The sequence below is a fragment of the Panulirus ornatus genome, chromosome 46, assembly GCF_036320965.1.
Source record: "Panulirus ornatus isolate Po-2019 chromosome 46, ASM3632096v1, whole genome shotgun sequence".
NCBI classification, from domain to species: Eukaryota; Metazoa; Arthropoda; class Malacostraca; order Decapoda; family Palinuridae; genus Panulirus; species Panulirus ornatus.
Window position 1 is genome coordinate 36,686,225 of NC_092269.1, and position 23,026 is coordinate 36,709,250.

The 23,026-nt window shown below is 49.9% G+C and overlaps 1 protein-coding gene across 1 annotated transcript in view; it reads left to right on the top strand.

The window, feature by feature from the left end:
• The first annotated feature begins 9,829 nt into the window (after positions 1 to 9,829).
• LOC139763233 (uncharacterized) overlaps positions 9,830 to 23,026 on the top strand; it is a 110,898-nt gene continuing 97,701 nt past the window's right edge. Inside the window, exons 1-2 of the mRNA XM_071689116.1 lie at positions 9,830 to 11,800; positions 14,452 to 14,504. Coding sequence (XP_071545217.1) covers positions 10,592 to 11,800; positions 14,452 to 14,504 — 1,262 coding nt within the window. The 5' untranslated portion in view covers positions 9,830 to 10,591. The remainder of the gene's footprint in view (positions 11,801 to 14,451; positions 14,505 to 23,026) is intronic.

The window sequence follows — 23,026 nt, forward strand, 5'->3', positions numbered from 1 at the left end:
CAGTAGGAGAGATGGGGAGACATCCTTGGGCAGTAGAGAGATGGGGAGACATCCTTGGGCAGTAGGAGAGATGGGGAGACATCCTGACATCCTTGGGCAGTTAGGAGAGGTGGGGAGACATCTTGGGCAGTAGGAGATGTGGGAGACATCCTTGGGCAGTAGGAGAGTTGGGGAGACATCCTGACATCCTTGGGCAGTAGAGAGGTGGGGGAGACAACCTTGGGCAGTAGGAAGGTGGGAGACATCCTTGGGCAGTAGGAGAGTTGGGGAGACATCCTGACATCCTTGGGCAGTAGGAGAGTGGGGAGACATCCTGACATCCTTGGGCAGTTAGGAGAGGTGGGGAGACATCCTTGGGCAGTAGGAGAGTTGGGGAGACATCCTTAGGGCAGTAGGAGAGGTTGGGGAGACATCCTGACATCCTTGGGCAGTAGAGAGGTGGGGAGACATCCTGACATCCTTGGGCAGTAGGAAGGTGGGAGACATCCTTGGGCAGTAGGAGAGTTGGGGAGACATCCTTGGGCAGTAGGAGAGGTAGGGAGACATCCTGGGCAGTAGGAGAGGTGGGAACATCCTTGGGGCAGTAAGGAGAGGTGGGGAGACATCTTGGGCAGTAAGGAGAGGTGGGGAGACATCCTTGGCATAGGAGAGGTGGGGAGACATCCTGACATCCTTGGGCAGTTAGGAGGAGGTTAGGATACTGTAACTGTCTTCCAGCTGATAATCTCTCCTTAGGTAATCAGGTCCTTTATTGAATCTGTCTTTCCCACGTATCCCCTTGGGAGTTGGTGCGTCCCTCCATTGCTTTCCTCCCCCCACCTCGCAGCGAGCAGCGCATCACCTTCTTCAGCTGAAGGAGTTCATCTCCCAGCAGGTTCGTGAACGTTTATGACGTAGGCGTTTACCTTTGGTTGACCTCCTGCAACGTTTCAGCTCGCAACGTTTGCCTCTGCAACCGGCACCACTTTTTGGGGTAAGGTACCTTCCTCGACTTCCACAAAATGTACCCCTTCAGTATTTATAAAACCTCTTTCCATGCTTCCTCACTCCATTAACGTACCTCTAATGTCTACTGCCTCACTCCTCCGTCAGGGAGAAACCTACCCTCTTCCTCTCATTTCCTCATTACATCCCCTGGGAAACGTTCATTGACTCGTTTCCTCATGTACTTCCCAGAAACGTTTATTGACCGCTTGTAAGTACCTCCTGACCTCCCGCCTCCTCCCTCTCTTCCGCCACCATTACTTCGCCCACTGGCAACGTCTCGACGGACTCCAGTAAACGTTTCAGATAAGTCCTTCCCCTCCCTCCCTCCCTCCCTCAGACGTTTACATCCCCATCATTTCCCAATTTACCCCCAATCACATCGCTCCCCCTCGTTCGTGGCACCTCCCCTTCCCCCGTGGCCCTCTTGATCGCCAATCAGAGATTCTGGACGTGTTTAAAGACCTCCTTTCCCCCCGTCGGTGCTGCAAAGACGGCTGTGTTCATCGTTCTCCGTGTGGCCGGTTGGGGGCTTAGAGGCTTGGCGAACGGCGTCTTCACCGTCAGGCCATAACCCCACCATGACTACAGGAGGCTCGAACACCTTCAGGAGGTAACTCTTTTTTAGACCCCCCCATACGAAACTCTCATTACTCGTAGGGCCCTCGTTGCTTTCTGTCTCTTGGCGTCGGTGTTGTTAAGACATGCCTCAGCGAGGTAGGGGGATCTTCCAGGGGCGGGAGCTTTTTGGGGCGCACACCGATACCCCCACAGCCGTAGGGCAGCGTCGTCCAACACGGGTTAATGTAAGAGCCACCCAGATCCCTTCACTACCCGTGTGACGGCGTCGTAGAACTTGGCTTAAGTGTTTTAAGTAACAACCCAGGCCCTCCCCCAGAGTTGTGGTTGTGTGTTTAGGGTTGTTGATACAGGTTGTAAACAACGAGCTTGGGCGTCGTCCCCACCATGCCTGGTGGCGGATGATGGCTGCCATGTGCAGTTAGCTCACTCCTAATCATCTAAGAACTCAAAACTAGTTTATGGCGCGACTGATTAAACGCACACCCTGGTTTTACTTGTTACGTGAAAAGTATTACGGCTGTCTAGATACTTGTAAACCAGGTTTTGGCTCGCGGTCGTTTGAATAACACGGACCACATTAGTCCAAACTGCAAAACCAGTTTTGTGTAATGACGTAAGGTTGTCCAAGTAACTTGAACGAGCGTCCCGTAATGATTCATGAGCTTAAACCAGTTTTTTTTTTTTGTGTTGTGTAGTGGTTCGTGACTCTGAAGAACATAAACCAGTTTTATATATATATTTTTTTGCGTAATGATTCATGATCGTCCATTAATTTTGATCCAGTTTTATCCCTCATGGACGCATGAGAGCAGTCTCTGCGTATATGACCACTTCAAAACATCTTGTAGAAAGGCGTCTACGTTAACGCACTACTGCGTAATTTGTTGCGCGCCACACACAGTAACCATGCGTAGCACTAGTTGAAGCGTTCTGCAGGTGCGTATACGCATGGGGGGGGGGGTGTCAGGAGAACCCAGGTGATGGCGGGGGTAATGATGAATTGAATAATCAATACGACATTTGCTTTCGTTAGTTCCCATTGGTATGTGTGAGGGGGAGGGGGGTCGAGCTGGCGCTGGAAAGGTACAGTGGAACAGATGGTGCTGTGAGAGAGCCTCATGGTCTAGGCACGTGGTAGAAGTGACGTGAGCAGAAGTACGTGTTTGATGGTAATGCCACCACGTGAACCGCGCGTTGGGAAATCTGCCTCACAGCTGGGTCTGGGACCTCACCCGTGTCTTACGTAGTCTTATGATGGTTTGGGAGGTCTTCTACCTCCATCAGCTGGGTCTGGGGCCTTACCTTACCTTACGTATACCTCACGATGGTCTGGGAGGTCTTCTACACCCAGCAGCTGCGTCTGGCACCTTACGTTAACGTACGTATACCTTACGATGGTCTGGGAGGTCTTCTACCCCCAGTAGCTGGGTCTGGGACCGTACCTTACCTTACGTATACTTTACGATGGTCTGGGAGGTCTTCCACCCCCAGTAGCTGGGTCTGGGACCGTACCTTACCTGGTCTGGGAGGCTCCTCTCAACCCCACACAAGGCTTGGTCTAAAGACTAGGCTCTCTTGTTTCTCGACAGTCGCCAGTTAAGCTAAATAGCGTCAGTGAAGCAGATTTTTTTTTTTCTTATTACGGTTGTTGTAGCTTGTTTGTATGGCCATGGGGCTATATTGTCGTTGTGTTGGCAGGAGCTTTATTCCTAGGGACGGCTAAGTGCATGTGGGCTCTCCTGAGCTGGCTGGAGGCAGGACCTGCCTCTGGCTGGACGGGAGACAGGGCCTCTCTCCCCCCAGGTGAAGGAGGAGATGGGTTCGCTTACCCGTGGGAAAGGGGGGAAGTAGGTTGTGGGAGGGGGTTCTCCGCGGATCGCAGTAGATGGGAAGTGGGAGGGAAGTGGCTTATAGGATAAAGACGGGGTTATCCCTGGATCATATAGTAGATGGGAAGTGGGAGGGGAGTGGCTTACGGAAGGGGGTTGTATCAGGTACGTTAGATGGGAAGGGAAAACTGGCTTATGATTTGTACCCAGGGTATTGTAGACGGCCATCTCTGTACCCCAAGATACTGTAGCCAGAGCACTGGTGTAGTCAACCGCCTTCGTAACCCAGATAGTCTAGTCAACCACCTGTCATTTCCTGGACGGGAGGAGGCGAGCGCCACAGGTGGGGGACAGGTGGCTCCCACGGGTATTTACCGAGCTGGTAGAGTTTTCTGCGGGGCCGGGAATGTCGTTGACACGTACGGGAACTTTTACATTCGTCCGGGACTTTGTGTTTGTGTTGTAGGGGGAAGAGGGGCTGTGGTCGAGAGAGAGAGAGAGAGAGAGAGAGAGAGAGAGAGAGAGAGAGAGAGAGAGAGAGAGGGAGAGAGAATTATATCTTTTGTGTATGTTTGTGTCCTCGTTTGTGTGTGTGTGTGTGTGTGTGTGTGTGTGTGAATTCCGTCAATAACTTCATCCATTTTGCTTGTCTGCTTTAATCTTAGCGCCAGCCTGCTTGTTTACATTTGCCCGTCTGCTTGGCCGCCCCCCCAGTGCTTGTTTATATCTATCCTCGCCTCTTTCCATCTCCCTCCCTCCCTCTCTCCCCCTCTCCTTCCTCTTCCTTCCGCAGAGTCTACACAAACTCTCCCTGATCGCTGGTGCATCATTTCCTCCCCCCAGCTCCCTCCCATCTCCTCCCTCCACACCCTTCTGGTATAACCCAGGCACACCGGTGCTCTCTCCCTCCCTCCCTCTCTCTGAAGCGTGTTTACTCAAGGCTTGGCGTTGCTGTCTGCCTTTAGCGCAGGCCAAAGCATTCGGGCTGCCACTCCATCTCTTATACATAAGGGTAACGTCGGGTGGGGGGAGCCAGAAATGTTGGGAGGGGCGTGCGGTTTCTTCCTTCTTCTTCCTCCTCCTCCACCACCACCACGACGGGGGCTTCGGCGAAGTTCGCCCCACTCTCCTTCGACGCGCATGATGCGAGGAGAGAGAGAACCCAGGTTCCTCGGGTGTGCTGTGGGAGGGGTCTCTCTCTCTCTCTCTCTCTCTCTCTCTCTCTCTCTCTCTCTCTCTCTCTCTCTCTCTCTCTCTCTCTCTCTCACTCTCTCGTTCTCTCTCTCTCTCTCCTGGGGCGCCTCGGTTTGATCTGTGTTTGATGCCCGCGTCTCGCTTGATCTGCTTGAAGAACCTGCAAGAAATATTGGCGTGTGTGTGTGTGTGTGTGTGTGTGTGTGTGTGTGTGTGTGTGTGTGTGTGTGTGTGTGTTTGCCTTCTGCTTGCAGTTGCTCCCAAATTGAGATGCGATGTTGACTGGGATCCATAAGGAGCTGTTTAATGTACCTTCCTGGGTTTGTCCCTCGGTCTCCGGGTAGATAGGAAGATGGGTCTTATTGCGGGTAACACCACACCGGTACGCAGCTGAGTCAAAGGCCACTGCACTCCCCTTGTGAGTGTCTCAATCTGGTATTATCTGTAACGTGGGTTGGGCATGCGTAACGTGGGGCGGGCATGTGTAACATGGGGTGGGCATGCGTAACGTGGGGCGGGCATGTGTAACATGGGGTGGGCATGCGTAACGTGGGGTGGGCATTTGTAGCGTGGGGTGAGCATGCGTAACGTGGGGTGGGAGTGTGTAACGTGTGGTGGGCATGCGTAACGTGGGGCGGGCATGTGTAACATGGGGTGGACATGTGTAACGTGGGGTGGGCGTTTGTAGCGTAGGGTGAGCATGCGTAACGTGGGGTGGGCGTGTGTAGCGTGGGGTGGGCATGCGTAACGTGGGGTGGGCATGCGTAACGTGGGATGGTCATGCGTAGTTACATGAAGCTTTGCCACGCACAGAATCACTTCAGGATGGCAAGGGGTACAGAGAAATTGGCATTCATAATGATTGATAATGGACTCTGTTGCCATCAGCTGCAGTATGCAGATGAGAGATTTATCCGTCAACTTAGCGAAACTCCACTGCCGTCCCGTTGATTGGTGAGTGGCCCCCGTGGTGAGGATTTTTTGAGTTGCGACCCATTTGATCCTTATGCATATGGATGCCTCATGGATAGACTCGCTTTAGAAATAATTGAGCATACACCCACACCCCTTAACCCCCCTGCGCTCCCCCGTCGTCGTCTGGGGGTATACGGAGGGAGTGGTGTGGTGATGATCCCCGATCGTCTCTGGGGGTATACGGAGGGAGTGGTGTGGTGATGATCCCCGGTCGTCTCTGGGGGTATACGGAGGGAGTGGTGTGGTGATGATCCCCGGTCGTCTCTGGGGGTATACGGAGGGAGTAGTGTGGTGGTGACCCCCTGGTCGTCTCTGGGGGTATACGGAGGGAGTGGTGTGGTGATGATCCCTGGTCGTCTCTGGGGGTATACGGAGGGAGTGGTGTGGTGATGATCCCCGGTCGTCTCTGGGGGTATACGGAGGGAGTGGTGTGGTGATGATCCCTGGTCGTCTCTGGGGGTATACGGAGGGAGTGGTGGTGTGGTGCCCCCCCAGTCGTCTCTGGGGGTATACGGAGGGAGTGGTGTGGTGATGATCCCCCGGTCGTCTCTGGGGGTATACGGAGGGAGTGGTGTGGTGATGATCCCCGGTCGTCTCTGGGGGTATACGGAGGGAGTGGTGGTGTGGTGCCCCCCCAGTCGTCTCTGGGGGTATACGGAGGGAGTGGTGTGGTGATGATCCCCCGGTCGTCTCTGGGGGTATACGGAGGGAGTGGTGTGGTGATGATCCCCGGTCGTCTCTGGGGGTATACGGAGGGAGTGGTGTGGTGATGATCCCCGGTCGTCTCTGGGGGTATACGGAGGGAGTGGTGTGGTGCCCCCCCGGTCGTCTCTGGGGGTATACGGTGGGAGTGGTGTGGTGATGATCCCCGGTCGTCTCTGGGGGTATACGGAGGGAGTGGTGTGGTGATGATCCCTGGTCGTCTCTGGGGGTATACGGAGGGAGTGGTGTGGTGATGATCCCCGGTCGTCTCTGGGGGTATACGGAGGGAGTGATGGTGTGGTGTGTGTGGGTTTGAGACGCGACACGGAAGGTGGGGGATATTGGCTTCCACCCGCGTGGTCGTGTTCCCCCCCCCCCCCAGAGGTGGACAAGTTAAACAGTGTTGGTGTTTTCGTAACACTTCGGTCCGCTGAAGGTGTTGGCCATTTACACCAGCCTCTGTTTTTCTCTCTCTCTCTCTCTCTCTCTCTCTCTCTCTCTCTCTCTCTCTCTCTCTCTCTCTCTCTCTCTCTCTCTCTCTCTCTCTCTCTCTCTCTCCTGTGTCGTGTTTTGATTACACTTTCCTTGCTCTCCTCTTCTCGGCGTCGTCCGTCTGCTTGCTAGCTTCTCCCGCCCACCCACCCACTCGTCTTTATTAGTTTCTTCTTCTATTTATTTTTTTATTTCTTCCGTGTCCGTCTTTCGTGGGGTGGTTGCATCCCCTGTCCTTCCGTCCTCTGGGGGGGTTGTGAGTGTTCACCGTCGTCTTGTCGTGGTGGCAGGTTTTCTGTGCCCCTACCTTGATGTCGTGTTCTTTGTCGCTCTGTTTTTCCTTGTCCTTGTAGCCCACATGTGTCCTTATGTTTCTCTTTCTCTCTGGTGCTTTTTGCTATTGCACTTTTTCTTTGTCTTGGATGATGAACCTGTCTTTCTTTATCCTCCAGCTTTTTCTGTGTCCTTGCATATGGGTGAACTTTGTTTTCTCTTGTCATCCAGGTTCATTGTATCTTGGAAGGTTAAACCTCTTCTTCTGTGTCGTCTATCTCATTCTCTATCCTCGATGGTATACCTCTTTTACGCCATTTAGCGTATCTGCGTCTAAGATGAACTTCTCTGTCATCCAATCTTTTCTCTGTCTTGAACCTCTGTGTCACCCAGCTTGCCTATGTTTGTCCCGGAATATGAACGTGTGTGTGTGTGTGTGTGTGTGTGTCTTCCAGATATTCTGTTTCCAGGACGCTTGAACGTCCGTGTTATTGCTGTGTGTCTCTCTTGGCCACAGAGGATTAACCTGAACGGCTTTTGTCGTTCGTCCCGACTGTGTCGGTGCCATGCTCGAGGTGTTGAGGGGGGAGCGTCTCCTCCCTGTGACATCGTTTGCGTTAGTTCTCCCTGACTTGCTCTTCACCCTTGTCGAAGTCGCCTCCCTCCCTGCTCAACCCAACCCGCCCCCCCGTGAGTGTTGACAACCGTGGTGCTTAAAGGAGCCTTTAGTGGAGTCAAGTCTCTTTTGATGACGAGACAGGGGCTAGTCGATAGCCGAGATGAGTAGGGGAGGGAGGGAGGAAAGTGAAAGGAAGGAAGGAAAGGAGGGAGGGGGAGGAGGGGAGAGAGAGAGAGAGAGAGAGAGAGAGAGAGAGAGAGAGAGAGAGAGAGAGAGAGAGAAGGGTGCGTTGTGAGGGCGTTAGGCAGACGCTGTGAGTGGAGCAGGAAGCGCCTCTTCGTAATTGCGTTTGACGTCTTTCGATTCTCGCGAGATCTCCTTGCCATTAAGTGCGTAAGAAGATGGCGATTTCGTGGGGGGGAGGAGGGAGAAAAGTGCTGCTATTGATCTGCTATAGTAGGGTAGGCTGGTCGGGCCTAGTAACACACACACACACACACACACACCACACACACAGCACACACACAACACACACTAACACACACACAAACGCGCGAAAGGGTTCACTGTTAGCGTTGCCAGAGACTGCAAACGCACACCCAAACAGACACAGACACACGCACGCATTCACACACACGCACATACGCACGCACACCTCCTCTTCAGGTGAACGAAACTCAGTGGGACGGGAAGGTGCGCAGAACTCGGGGCGCTGAGCTACGGGGGTGGAAACTACGAGTGTAGGGAGAGGACGAGAGGTGCCAGGGGTGAAGTGAGGGCTCCATCCCTGTCTGAGAGAGAGAGAGAGAGAGAGAGAGAGAGAGAGAGAGAGAGAGAGAGAAAATCAATGGTAATAAAAGACAAAAGAGGTAGACGCTGGTAATAAGGAGGAGAATGATGTTCAGTGGGGGCGGGAGAGAGGGAGGGCGGGCGGTGGTGGTGGTGGCGGGCTACCGCCAGCAGCAGCAGCAGCAGCAGCACCACACCCCCCTGAGGCGGCGCCCAGTCAGCGGGTTCGAAGGGAAACACAAGCAACGCCACTGCGGGGGTGATGGTGGTGTCCTGCTAGGTTGTTGGCAGTACGGTAGCGCACGCGACGCCCTCTGCCTCGCTCCGCTCCCACCCGCGCGCTGCCGCGTTCATCCCCTCCGCTAGTAGTGTTGGTTCAGGTGTTACCATCGTCCGGAGGGCATCGTGGCTGTGTTATATAGTGTTGTCATCGTCCAGAAGGCATCGTGGCTGTGTTGTAGTGTTGCCATCGTCCAGAGGACAACCTAGCTGTGTTATAGTGTCACCATTTGCCATAGGGCATCCTGGCTCTGTTATAGTGTTGCCATTTACCATAGGGCATCCTAGGAGGCTGTGTTATAGTGTTGCCACTTACCATAGGGCATCCTGGCTATGTTATAGTGTTACCATTTACCATAGGGCACCGTGGCTGTGTTATCGTTGCAGCGATGGACCCAGTGTATGGCCGTGTGTTCTCGTGATCACGCGAAGGTTGCGTGTTGATTACACGGTGAATATTGCGTTCGGGTGTCGTGCAGGTGTTGATGGGGCTACTCAGACGCCACATCACCGTAGTATTTTATGGTATCGAAGTCATCATCCGTCGGGGTGATGAATGCCGTGCGTGGGTGTCGTGCAGGTGTCGATGGCGGGGTCATTCACGCGTCGGTCATCGCCTTCGTACAAGTGTGGAAGCCATCATCAGATCTCTGTGTTTTGATCATAGTGTTGTGACCCGTCCCAGTGTTTGCACTGGCCTGGAAGAGTGTTTCCAGGTAGTGTTTCTTGGCAAACACACCTCTGTGTGTGCGGGTGGGTGTGTATTCAGTGTGCATCATTGTCATGTGTTCTTTTACAGGTAGCTCAGACAAGATGAGTGTCTAGTGTGTGTGGTGAGTTGTGTGATACTTGGAGGCTTGCGGGAGTGGTGATGCTGTTGTGGGGAGAACGGCGGGCCCCAGTCCCCACACGTCAGGCTGACGGAGACTTGACGTGGGGGAAAAACACTCCACTTCCGGGTGGAGGTTGAGGGTGGCAGTAGCCTGAACGCCTCACCCCGGGTGTAGGGGCCATCCTCCTCCTCCTCCTCCTCCTCCTCTGGGGAGCCGCTCTCCCTGTGCGCCGCAAGGGCCAAGTGTGATCGACCTCCCCCCTCCAGCACCCATGACCAAGCTCCGGCACGCCGCCCTCAGCTGTCGGACTGGACGTGGCGTGCTGGTGCTTCCGGGGGTCCAGGGACCTGCGAGGGGACCCCACGTGTCCGTCCAGACCGCCCGGGCCCCCATCACCGACCAGCGAGCGCTCGGGGTCACTTGGTGAACAATCGGTGACCAGGCAGCCCCAAGGCCAGGGTCGCCAGCGGCTGCCATACGCGCCAGCCGTCCAGCTACACCTGCACTCCCCTACTAAGTACTCCACCTGGCATGGCTACGCATCTCACCAGCAGTTCAGGCTGGTTTCCCCTCCAGCTGGAGGCGCTGTATCCCCAGGGATTCGAACTCAGCAGCCCTTTGGAGGCGCGCGGGCCAAAGAGCCGCCGCCCCCGCTTGCTACCAGCACGCCCCGCCACGCCCGATCCCCCCAGCCCTCACCCCCTACTCGACATTCCCCCTCTTCCCATCAAGAAGCGGGGGTACTGGTCCAGCGGTCCCCGGGGCTTACGCGGCCATCTCCAAGTAAAGCAGCCGGAACGCCATCACGGAGCAAGAAGCCACCAAGTCCTTTCAAGGGGCGCGGTGCTCCTGCGGTGACGGACCGCGGGGCCCCTCGTAGGCGACACCGTCGCTCTCAGGGACGGAGGGCGCCCCGCTCCAAGCAATCGCCAGATTCCAATACCTCAAGCCAAAGTGTCCGCCATAGTACAAAGACTTCTGTACCTTCTATCAGCCTCTCCCGCGAGGACACCGTCTCGGACATCTCCGTAGTGTCCCCCATGCCAGCCTTAGACGTCTCCTACACCGCCTACCTCACCCCGGATGTCCTCACCCCTACGGTCATCCCGCCCATGCCCGAGACGCCCCCTGAGGTGCCCTACAGCTGGCCGGGAGACGGCTGGGAACTGGAAGAGGAAGAAGAGGACTTGTATGTGCAACACAATCCCCTGTACTGGTTGATGGCCTCACGGCCGGAGGGGACTCGACGCCCTGACCACTACGCCTTCCCAGGAGGAACCTATAATCGTCCATCACCTCCGCAGCCGCCACCATCCAGACCTGCTCCAGGCTCCCCCGTCCCCCAGCTCTACTTACCCGAGGATAGAGGGAGTGAGAGGGCCGCGGTGACCTCCCAGCTCAGCCTCTCGCCTATCAGCGAAGCCTCGCACCCTTCCCCGGTACTGACGTACGTCGAAGTGCACGCTGAGGAGTGCCCGCAGCACCCGAATACTCGGGTACTCCGTCGTCAGGAGGAGTCTTACTATGCAAGCTTCGAGACGAAGGCGCAAGAGTACCACCACTATACACTGGTGGAGAGAAGGACCCATGAGCGAGTGCGCCACCTGCGAACCCAAGTACAAACCACAGAACGACCGCGTCGCCCCAGTGCTGAACGAGAAGAACGGCCCTTCTTCCCAAGTGCTGTACGTATCCAGGAACAGCCGTACTTCCCAAGTGCCGAAGTGCAAACCAAAGAACGGACGCGCCTCCACAGTGCCCAAGTACAAAGCCAAGAACGGCCGCGCTTCCACAGCACCGAGTCGCAGCCCGAGGAACGTCTACGCCATCCTCTCACCGAAGAGCATGTCCCCGACCGCCGACGCTACCCGCGTTCAAAATCGCAGGTTCTGCAACGGCCTCGCCTCCCGCGCTCTGAAGCCCAGACGCCGGAGCGCCCTGACCCCTTGCGTTCTACGTGGTACGCCGCCCCAGAGCGCCCTCACCACCACCACCACCACCACCACCCACGACTTGAAGCCCGTGGGCAAGAACGTCCACGCCGCCCGCGTTCAGAGCCCCACATCTCCGAGAACCAGCGCCACCCGCGCGGTCGGGGCTTCAAGGCAGTCGGGTCGCATAGACGTCATCATCGACTGAATGGCCACAGAAAACGTTCCACCAACATCAGGATCTTCGACCTGTGTGACGATGCACGGTTTGTGTACATTGTCCACGCTCTCATACAGATTCTAGTCTGCATTGAACAGGTACAGTATATGATGTCACCTAATAATAACCATTATGTTGATATAGGGTAGTTAAAAACAGTACGTATATACCAATGGCACTGACTGATATAGTCATTTCTATCCTGTCAATTCTTTTTATTTTTTTTCCATGTTGTGGTGACGTTTCTTGTTGTTTACTGATTGAACTAATTAGAAAGCGTCATTTTTTTCAGGTAACATGAGCTCATAAATGTCATTTATTTTATTGTATAAACCATCCCCTTGCAAACCAAAGAAAACGTGAGTGTTCTTCGAAGTAAGAAAACGTGTGCGGACAACTTCCAACCGGGTATACTGAACAAATCTGTTACCTTTTTTTATGAGTTACTCGCTAAAACATTACGGCTTTTAGCGCCTTACTAAATTTGTTCATAGCGACAGGAAAGCTAAAAAGGAGAGTGACGCTGTGTATCATGTCAGTATTATGGTGTTGAAGTTCATATAGAATATTATACTTCGCCCTTGAATGAGTATCATTATGTCTCAATTTATATCAGTTTTATAAAGTCTCCACTTATCTTGGTGATGATTGTGATGAAGGAATATCCACCAGTTCACGTCTTACGTCAGCATTTGTAAATATGTATTTAATAAGTGTTTTTCATTAAGTTATTAATACTTATGAGATTGTTGATAATGCGTTGGGGTCGAAAATGGGTATTGAATCTAGGTGTTTTTTATGTTATGCCTTAACAAATCCGGTGAAGCCAGTGAATGAAGTTCAATTGTAGGTGGTTTATTGCATCGTCAAACCGTTTTGAAGACGGTTTAGGATTGTAGGTGGCTTTAAGTTTTACCCCCCTTTTTTTTAAACCTTTTAATATGATGTGTTGACTGTGAGCAGATAATGCACGTTCCCCCCCCCCCCCCCCCCCCTCCAGCAGTAACAGTCAAGAACACATTACCCAAACATGTGTTTTTGTTGTTTTGGATGCGGGAGGGCAAACCCATGCTGGTTTTTAAAGGTGATATCTTCTTCCGCCTGGCGGCGCGTTGGGAGGGAGGGAGGCGAGTAGATTGTTAAATGTTTTGGCTCTGTTGTATGATAACCTCAAAAGCCACACCGTCACAACGCATCTGCCACCCGACGATGAGGTTTTATCGTGAACACGGGATAAAAGTCTGTGTTGTTTTAGGGCCGTGAGGAGGCCTTCTTGGCTGGCCTGGAGTGTCATGTGGGAGGGAGGTTGTGCGTTAAAGTTGGGGGAGGGTGTGTGTGTGTGTGTATAGCAACAGGAGCAGCGTGGTGCTGGGTGTAGCGTAGTCTCCCCCTCCCTCCCGCCGCCTCCTCTCCCTCCCTGCCCTTTCCTCTCCCTTTACCTTCCTCCACCCCCGCCCCTCTCTCTCTCTCTCTCTCTCTCTCTCTCTCTCTCTCTCTCTCTCTCTCTCTCTCTCTCTCTCTCTCTCTCTCTCTTTACCCCGGGCCCCGCCCATTTCTCCCTCCATACTCTTGGGAGAGGGGAGGTGGAGGTGGGGGTATGGTGGAGGCGGCTGCGCATTAGGCCTACCTAAACGTTTGGCGAGTCTCCCCCCAACCAAACCGATGGGGTTTTATAGCATCGGCCTTCTGTGATGCGCAGGCTAGACGCCCCCCGCCACCTCTCTCTCTCTCTCTCTCTCTCTCTCTCTCTCTCTCTCTCTCTCTCTCTCTCTCTCTCTGCTATGCCTGGCCATTGATTAGTACCCTGTGCGTGTCTGCCGTCAATAATACCCACATTATTTTTTTTTCCTCGTGGGTGGAGTGTGCGGAATTATATTTTCAGCCGCGTCGTGGCCTGGCATGATTCAATTCCGTGGCGATACTATTCAGGGTGTGGTTGTGGTGTGGTGGGTGGGTTGTTGTGGGAGGGAAAGGGAAGGGGGACGGTATTGAACGGTGGGCCTTAGGAACGTAAAGGCGTTACCGTACATCACACTATCACCCTTTTTCTCCCCCTCTCTCTTTCTCTCTCTCTCCTTTTTTTTTTTTTTTACCCCCCTTCATGTCGGACGTGTTAGAGTGCCAAGACGTAGATTAATTCACTCGCGCCCCGCGTGTAGGCCTACGCCAACCAGGGCGTAAGAAACAGTATGCGGAAGGGAGAGAGACTGGTCTCGAAACATACCGCGACGAAGAAGCGTCTGAGTAATTACGTACCTAATTTGTGGTGTGTCCTTGGGCATATATATATATATATATATATATATATATATATATATATATATATATATATATATATATGTATATATATATATATATATATATATATATGTATATATATATATATATATATATATATATATATATATATATATATATATATATATATATATATATATATATATATCCTTTTTAATCCATGGGGAAATGAAACACGATAAATTCCCAAGTGCACTTTCGTGTAATGATCACATCATCATCAGGGGGAGATACAAGAAAGAAATATAACGGTCCGTTGATATACAACGAAGAGACGTAACGGGACTGGCTTGTAGACGGAGGTAAAAACCTCTGATTTTTCAGGAAGGCTTGAGATAGGGAAATAAATTTAAATGGATGTTATTTATCTGATCCCTTGAGATGGTTGCTCCAGACCTGCCTCGTCTGTTGATAGTACTAATATATTCCCTTTTTTTTTTTTCTTTTACAGGTAAGGGTGATGAGGATGGCACTGGTTGTCCCGTTTTCGTTGGTGTACGAAAGGTAAGTGACACTTGTAACTAGACGAACTGCTCAGTGCTTCGTTTATCGGGTTGAGGGGGGGGGGGGGGGGGAAGCGAGTCTGTGTCATTCGTGGGTTTTAAGTTTGGAGTCCTGTTATAGAAAACGATTTCGTTTTCTTTTTCTTTCTTTTTTAAACGTAGAGCTGATAACTCGAGCGTTTAATGTACTGGCTTTAGACATAGCATACACACGGTGGAACAGAATTATTTTTCTTCTAATTTTCATGGGATTACTTCTGTAATCCCTCCTGCATGGGATTACTCTCTTAATCCCTCTTGCATGGGATTACTCTCTTAATCCCTCCTGCATGGGATTACTCTCTTAATCCCTACTGCATGGGATTACTCTCTTAATCCCTCCTGCATGGGATTACTCTCTTAATCCCTCCTGCATGGGATTACTCTCTTAATCCCTCCTGCATGGGATTACTCTCTTAATCCCTCCTGCATGGGATTACTCTCTTAATCCCTCCTGCATGGGATTACTCTCTTAATCCCTCCTGCATGGGATTACTCTCTTAATCCCTCCTGCATGGGATTACTCTCTTAATCCCTCCTGCATGGGATTACTCTCTTAATCCCTCCTGCATGGGATTACTCTCTTAATCCCTCCTGCATGGGATTACTCTCTTAATCCCTCCTGCATGGGATTACTCTCTTAATCCCTCCTGCATGGGATTACTCTCTTAATCCCTCCTGCATGGGATTACTCTCTTAATCCCTACTGCATGGGATTACTCTCTTAATCCCTCCTGCATGGGATTACTCCCTTAATCCCTCCTGCATGGGATTACTCTCTTAATCCCTCCTGCATGGGATTACTCTCTTAATCCCTACTGCATGGGATTACTCTCTTAATCCCTACTGCATGGGATTACTCTCTTAATCCCTACTGCATGGGATTACTCTCTTAATCCCTACTGCATGGGATTACTCTCTTAATCCCTCCTGCATGGGATTACTCTCTTAATCCCTCCTGCATGGGATTACTCTCTTAATCCCTCCTGCATGGGATTACTCTCTTAATCCCTCCTGCATGGGATTACTCTCTTAATCCCTCCTGCATGGGATTACTCTCTTAATCCCTACTGCATGGGATTACTCTCTTAATCCCTCCTGCATGGGATTACTCCCTTAATCCCTCCTGCATGGGATTACTCCCTTAATCCCTCCTGCATGGGATTACTCTCTTAATCCCTACTGCATGGGATTACTCTCTTAATCCCTCCTGCATGGGATTACTCTCTTAATCCCTCCTGCATGGGATTACTCTCTTAATCCCTACTGCATGGGATTACTCTCTTAATCCCTCCTGCATGGGATTACTCTCTTAATCCCTACTGCATGGGATTACTCTCTTAATCCCTACTGCATGGGATTACTCTCTTAATCCCTACTGCATGGGATTACTCTCTTAATCCCTCCTGCATGGGATTACTCTTAATCCCTCCTGCATGGGATTACTCTCTTAATCCCTACTGCATGGGATTACTCTCTTAATCCCTCCTGCATGGGATTACTCTCTTAATCCCTACTGCATGGGATTACTCTCTTAATCCCTCCTGCATGGGATTACTCTCTTAATCCCTCCTGCATGGGATTACTCTCTTAATCCCTCCTGCATGGGATTACTCTCTTAATCCCTCCTACATGGGATTACTCTCTTAATCCCTCCTGCATGGGATTACTCTCTTAATCCCTCCTGCATGGGATTACTCTCTTAATCCCTCCTGCATGGGATTACTCTCTTAATCCCTCCTACATGGGATTACTCTCTTAATCCCTCCTGCATGGGATTACTCTCTTAATCCCTCCTGCATGGGATTACTCTCTTAATCCCTCCTACATGGGATTACTCTTGTTAAACTACAAAGAGCTGATTTTTAACTTTTACTTTGTTCGTCTTTTTGTCTGATCGTGTTACGAAGTTGGTACCTTCGTAAATACGCTGTCGTTGGAGTGGCATAAATGTAGATAGATACATTAATATTATCCAAAAGAAGGAACAGAGAAGGGGGCCAGGTGAGGATATTCCCTCAAGGGCCCCAGTCCTCTGTTCTTAACGCTACCTCGCTAATGCGGGAAATGGCGAATAGTATAAAAGAAAAAAAGAAACATTAATATCTATAGATGAATATAGATAGATCCATTGATATCTATTTCTGTAAATATAGATAGATCCATTAATATCTATTTCTGTAAATATAGATAGATCCATTGATATCTATTTCTGTAAATATAGATAGATCCATTGATATCTATTTCTGTAAATATAGATAGATCCATTGATATCTATTTCTGTAAATATAGATAGATCCATTGATATCTATTTCTGTAAATATAGATAGATCCATTGATATCTATTTCTGTAAATATAGATAGATCCATTAATATCTATTTCTGTAAATATATACATATTGAACGCCTCTGTGGCTCTGCGGGTGAAGGGGCACATAGCAAGGGGGGTTAGGTGCCGTCAGGCGCAGCGGCTGCAGTAACCTGTTCTGCGTACGAGTGCTTGACGCGAGATGTGGCCACGATTGTCGGGCTTTCGCGTGGCTGTGTGGTGTCTCCTGGCGCCCCCAGGTGCTGGGTCAGTGCGTACAGGTACTGTGCAGGTGGTGTTGTTGTTGCGTACGGCAGTGAGGGGTCTCTGCTGGGTCAGTGCGTAAAGGTACTGCGCAGGTGTTGTGGTTGTTGCGTACGGAGGCAACCGTGGCAGTGAGAGGTCCTCTCCCTGTTCATGTGTCCTTTGCGTCAGGATTTTTCTGCGTAGGCGGTAGGTGCGTATTGCCTTCCTCAGTGGGTTCCCCCTGTTTACCAGTGGTTTCTGTGTTATCAGTGGATTCTCTGTTGTCAGTGGTGTTGATCTATTGGCGAATCTGATATAGTTTTTTGATTAGTTTTGCTCCTGTTCTAATTAGACGAATCTCCTCTTTGACTCAGGATTACAGGACATCTGATCATGTGTTACAGGACATCTGATCATGTGTTACAGGACATCTGATCATCTGTTACAGGACATCTGATCATCTGTTACAGGACTTCTGATCATCTGTTACACTTTGATGGTTAATACGTCAAGCAGTGCGTCACATGACGCTGAATCTATTTCTAAGTTGCTTTCCCGTACTTTTAACTGTGTCGTTTACTGTCATCTTTCGTCCTTCAATATCTCTTTTTTTGGACCATGTAACACCACATGGCTTGTGCCATGTAACACCACGTCACAGCGTTACAGGCCGCGGTACTAGGTGCAGCGTGAGCCATTGGACTACACATGGTAACATCACGTCGTTGTCACACACGAACCGGACGCAAAGGGTTGAGAAATGTGAGTTCATTAGTGATTGGTCGTATGCATACCATTGTCGAATTATGCACCAAAAGTGTTTGATATTGATTATGATAATTAGATGATGATGATGATAATGATAAGGAGTAACGATGTTTTTCCCCGGAGATTGTAATAATGATAAAGAAAAGTGGAAGTAATAAATGATAAAGGAAAAAAGATAATTTTTCCTGTTTGGGGAACATCGTAATAACTGATAATAATAATAATGATAATTCCTACAAAGTGATAATCATAAACACTGATAATTTATAGTGATAATCGTAATGTTTAGCGTCTTGTTAGATTAACTGGTGTTAAGTACGGGAAAATAAACAGCTGGAGACATAGGCCTGAAACAGATGGTTGGGATATATATATCTACACCTCACTGGAGAAGGTGGTGAAACAACGGTAAACTTTGGGTTGAGGAATAACTCGAGTGAATCAGTTTTCAATAAGAACGTTTCTCCCACGGTGATTCTAATGGCGGTATATTCATTCTCTTTTTTTTTTTTTTTGTACAGGGAAGCGTTGAATTATTGCCGGGTGGTGGGGCTATTTCCACCCGGCCCGGTCTTCTCATGCACTTCGGTGAAGCCCCGACCTCAGGGGATGAGCCATGGTGGAGGGAACACCTCCATTGTACGTCGTGAACATTCCTCAAACACCTCCGCTGGACGTGACGCCAGTGCTCTGCATCGGCGCTAGGATATAAGGGTGAGGTCACGGGTTGAGGAAACTGGGTCGTGTCTTTTGTCATATTAAGTCTGGGTTGTCGTCTAAGCTTTACGAGGATGAAAGATTAAGCTTTGTGGGGGTTTTTTTATAAGCTTTTGGTTTGGTCACCGCCACCAGTAGCATATGGATTTTAGGTGGATCCGGAGAAGAGCAGCTGAGATGGTGTACCTGAATTAAGAGAGATGAACTACTATTAAAAGGGCTGAGGGCTACAGATCTGTCCAGAGTTGGTGGGGGGAGAGAGGAGAAGAGAGAGAGGGGTGACCTGATGACAACGTCGAACGGGGGAGCCGTTCTTCGTGAGATGGCTGCGTTGCCACAGTCGCCCCACAGACCAGGGTAGGAAAATAGTTAAGAGGCTCTTAAAGAGAGGAAGGAAGTAGTGGCCATGGCAGAAGGCTTTTCAGCAGGCTCTGGTGAGAGAGGACGTAGCGAAGCTCTGGTCTGTTTGTAAGGCTGTTGGATGGCCGGAGTACCCCGAGCAAGGAAACTGTTAATGCCAGCAGCGTGCAGATGTTGGAAAAGGTCCCTTGACGGTCTCATTACCTCAAAGGCCCGCGCCGGCCTCCTTCCCCTCCTCACCCTGGTAGAGGAACGATCCAACGCGATAGCCCGCGGGCTCTTGGGGATGGAGGCCACCCGAAGACTTCGCCAGGTGCTCACGGTTGTATGATTTCCCTTAGCTGTACAGATAGGTAGCTTTACACACACACACACACACACACACACACACACACACACACACACACACACACACAAATGAATCGTAAAAAAAAAAACGCCTTGGGAGATATTAAATTCTTACTTTTCATCGTCTGGAACAGTCATAGGCTGAAGAAGAAGGATGGAGTTCTCTGCTAAATACGCAGTCGAGTTCGCGACTATAGATAGGATTCATGGTGTAGAAAACGAAGCCTCGGACTTCGTTGTGTATGTCTAGGGATGAACGCCACGAAGACGCTGTCGAGTGCCACACAGACTGCATTAACAGGGCGTGGAAACCAGTCGTCTTTCGCAGATGCGACGTAAACGTCGCAAAGAGAATTGTGGTATACTGGATTGATGATTGGATAGTTCCAGTATTTATCCTTGGGAGGGGATAGGAAGAGGGAGTAACTTGGAAGGGGATTGGGAGGGGAGTAACTTAGAAGGGGATTGGGAGTGGAGTAACTAGGAAGGGGATTGGGAGGGGAGTAAATTGAGAAGGGGTAACTTGGAAGGGGATTGAGAAGGGGTAACTGGTGGAAGGGGATTGGGAGGGGAAGTAACTTGAAGGGGATTGGAGAGGGAAGTAACTTGGAAGGGGATTGAGAAGGGAGTAATTTGGAAGGGGATTGGGAGGAGAGTAACTTGAAAGGGGATTGGGAGGGGAGGACCTTAGAAGGGGATAGGGGTGGAGGAGTAATTTGGAAGGGGATTGGGAGGAGGAGCAGATTGAGTGGCAGATCCATCAGACGTAGCTAAGAGCTAAACCAGTGTGAGGTCACATCCTGTAAGATGTCAGTGTAAACTCCGGAGAGTTTATTTTACTTCGTTTCGATGGAGATGAGATTGAGTGAGGACGAGTGTGACCAGTAAATATGATTTTCAAATATGAAATATTTAGATGGGACAAAAAAAAATCACAATGAAAAATATTCTTTTTTTTAAAAAAAAGAAAGTTGCCATTTTATATATGTATATATATATGTAAATTGGAGGCAAGCCTCAGGGTGTGGGAATGGCTGACGATTCCGCTGACTTTCAAGAATTAATCTTGCTGAAATGGAAAGCTTTGAACGCAAGACAAGAACTCAGAGTGGGATGCTGAACTGACCCTCAGAATTAGAGGAACTCGTGAATTCGTGTACACCAGAAGACCTCTCATGAAACAGTGATCACTCGCGAAAGAGAAAAAGAATTAGGAAAAAAAATCATGGAAACGGGAATTCAAAAACCGTCGGAATTAACCCCCCAGGAATTGATGCAAATTCAGGAAGCACAGAAAAAGGTGAAAGGAATGATAATTGATATACAAATGAAGCTTGGAATATATCATAGAATACTGAGACAGATTCTGCCATTAAACGTTTTCTGTTGTTTGTTGTTAGTATATATATATTACTGGAAGTACGCGAGCGAAGCCTCCGAGACAGCTTAATTAGACTTAAATGAGGAGAGATTCTGTGGATTTTGGTAGCGTCTGTAGATCTTCAACAAGTACGCAGGGATGTAGCAGATAGAAACTGTAGCTGGGGTAAACCTCTGGAGGAGAAATGTTGTACAGTGAAGTTGTGAAGTGCTTCTTTGATGTGAGGACATGACAGAGAAGTGTATGTGAATAGAATTATCTGTCGAATAAATTCCTTATCACTTTGCTCCTCAGAAAAAAAGGGAGTTATGTATACCCAAGTATATTTCTCTCTTGTGTCTCCCCTGATGATGTGATTGTTACACGAAAGTGCACTTGGGAACTTATCGTGTTTCATTTTCCCCCGTGGACTCATAGGAATATATATATATATATATATATATATATATATATATATATATATATATATATATATATATATATATATATATATATATATATAAAGCTGTTCTTTGATTGTGTGGATGTAGGGTAATCAGCAGGGGTGGGTGAGGACACACCTAGGGCTTACAGTGGGTACAATATATCGACTCGGCGGATGACAGGTGGAGCCTTGTGATAATGTGGGTGATGGAGTGGGTGAAGGACACACAGCAGGGGAGGATGGGTGATGAAGGGATAATGTGGATGAAGGAGAGGCGCACAGTGCGTACAATGTGGGTGAAGGAGGAGCGTACAGGGCGTACAGTTCACCGAGGCGAGAGGGGGCGACAGGTGCCCCCATGTTGGGCCCAAGCACCCAAGAGGGGACCTCATGCCGAAGGACAGAAGAAGGAGAACTGTGTTGTATGCCATTGGTGATAACAGGGAGTCTCAAGGTACATTGAAACGCCAAGAGCGTATGCGTATCTTCCGATATTGATGGTGTGTTGCGTATGAATAGGTCCCTGACATTGATAACAGAACTGGGGAGGGTTAGAATTCGTTGAGTTTAAAGTATACGACTTGGATGTGTACTGCTTGTAGATGTATTGCCTGTAGTGATCATAACTAAAAATTCGTTGATCGGCAACGTTAGTAAAGAAAATGGGAGGTTGGCGTATGGGGTTTACTTTGGTAATTTTATCATTGGGTCTTGGTGATGTATCACACGCCTTTTACATTTTTTTTTATATATATAAGAATTTCACATTGAAAAGTTCTTGATTTGTTCTTTAGTTACTCAGCGAACGATGCAAAGTAAGATAACTTTGAAAGGCGGATATGCCATGTTCCTTCTTAAGATATTTTCACTCGCATCAGCGAAGTCTTTAAAGGGTTATAAAAGATAAGTTGTGATGTATTATAGAGGTTGTTGTCGTCCCCCTGCCTCCATGACCGTCTGCCTGATTATGTGAGAGAGAGAGAGAGAGAGAGAGAGAGAGAGAGAGAGAGAGAGAGAGAGAGAGAGAGGTTGGTAGGGTGGGGGTTTGAGGGTTGAGGAGGAGGGAGGTGGAGGAGAGTGGCGGGGGTGCTTTACCAGGGAGACCGACTCAGGGGTGGTGGTGTTGCTCAGTCGCTCGCTAACCCCCGCTAGGTTGGGGTCGCACCGAACTCCGGCCACCCCACCCTCCCAGGTTGAAGGCAACAACACCCCCCCCCCCCCCCCTGGTGATATGTGATGGAACAACACAAGTGTTTCGGGGGTGGTGGTCGTCTACGTGTAGTGGGGAGGGGATGTGTGTTCGTCTTGTCATTTCGCGGACGCACTGTTCCGTCTCATGGTACTTGAGATGGCATGGATAAGATATGTGTGTGTGTGTGTGTGTTCCAGTGGTGTCAACTACATGGTCTTGGAATGGCGACATCTCACTGCACACTGTATGGTGAGATGGTGTCACTCTGTCGTTATGCAGTGACGGTGATGAGTTCACTGTGATGTGGTGCAAAAGCCCCCGTGCTCACTGTACGAGGCTTTGAACTCTCACTCATACGCGTTGAACGCTCTACGATGCGACACGCCGAGGAGTTCTCAGTGGAAAGTGGTTTTTGGTTGAGTTCACCGCCCATCTATAACTACAATAGTGTTGAACGAGAGAATGTTCAGCTGTGAAATGTTGAACACAGTGACTCTGTGATGTGCCCTGTGTGTTGTCACTGTTCAGTTCATTTAAGAACGCATTTTCAGTTTGTACTTTGAAATTATAAAAGATCATGATGGTCCAGTGTATTAAGGGCAGTGAATTGAGATTGAAGGAAGACGAATTTGGTTTTGAAACACATGTAGCAATGTGAATGCGGCCAAGAGCGGTGGTGGGGTATTCATATCATCCCCCTATTTACTGATGCATTCCATAGCAATCGCCTGTGGTCAGGT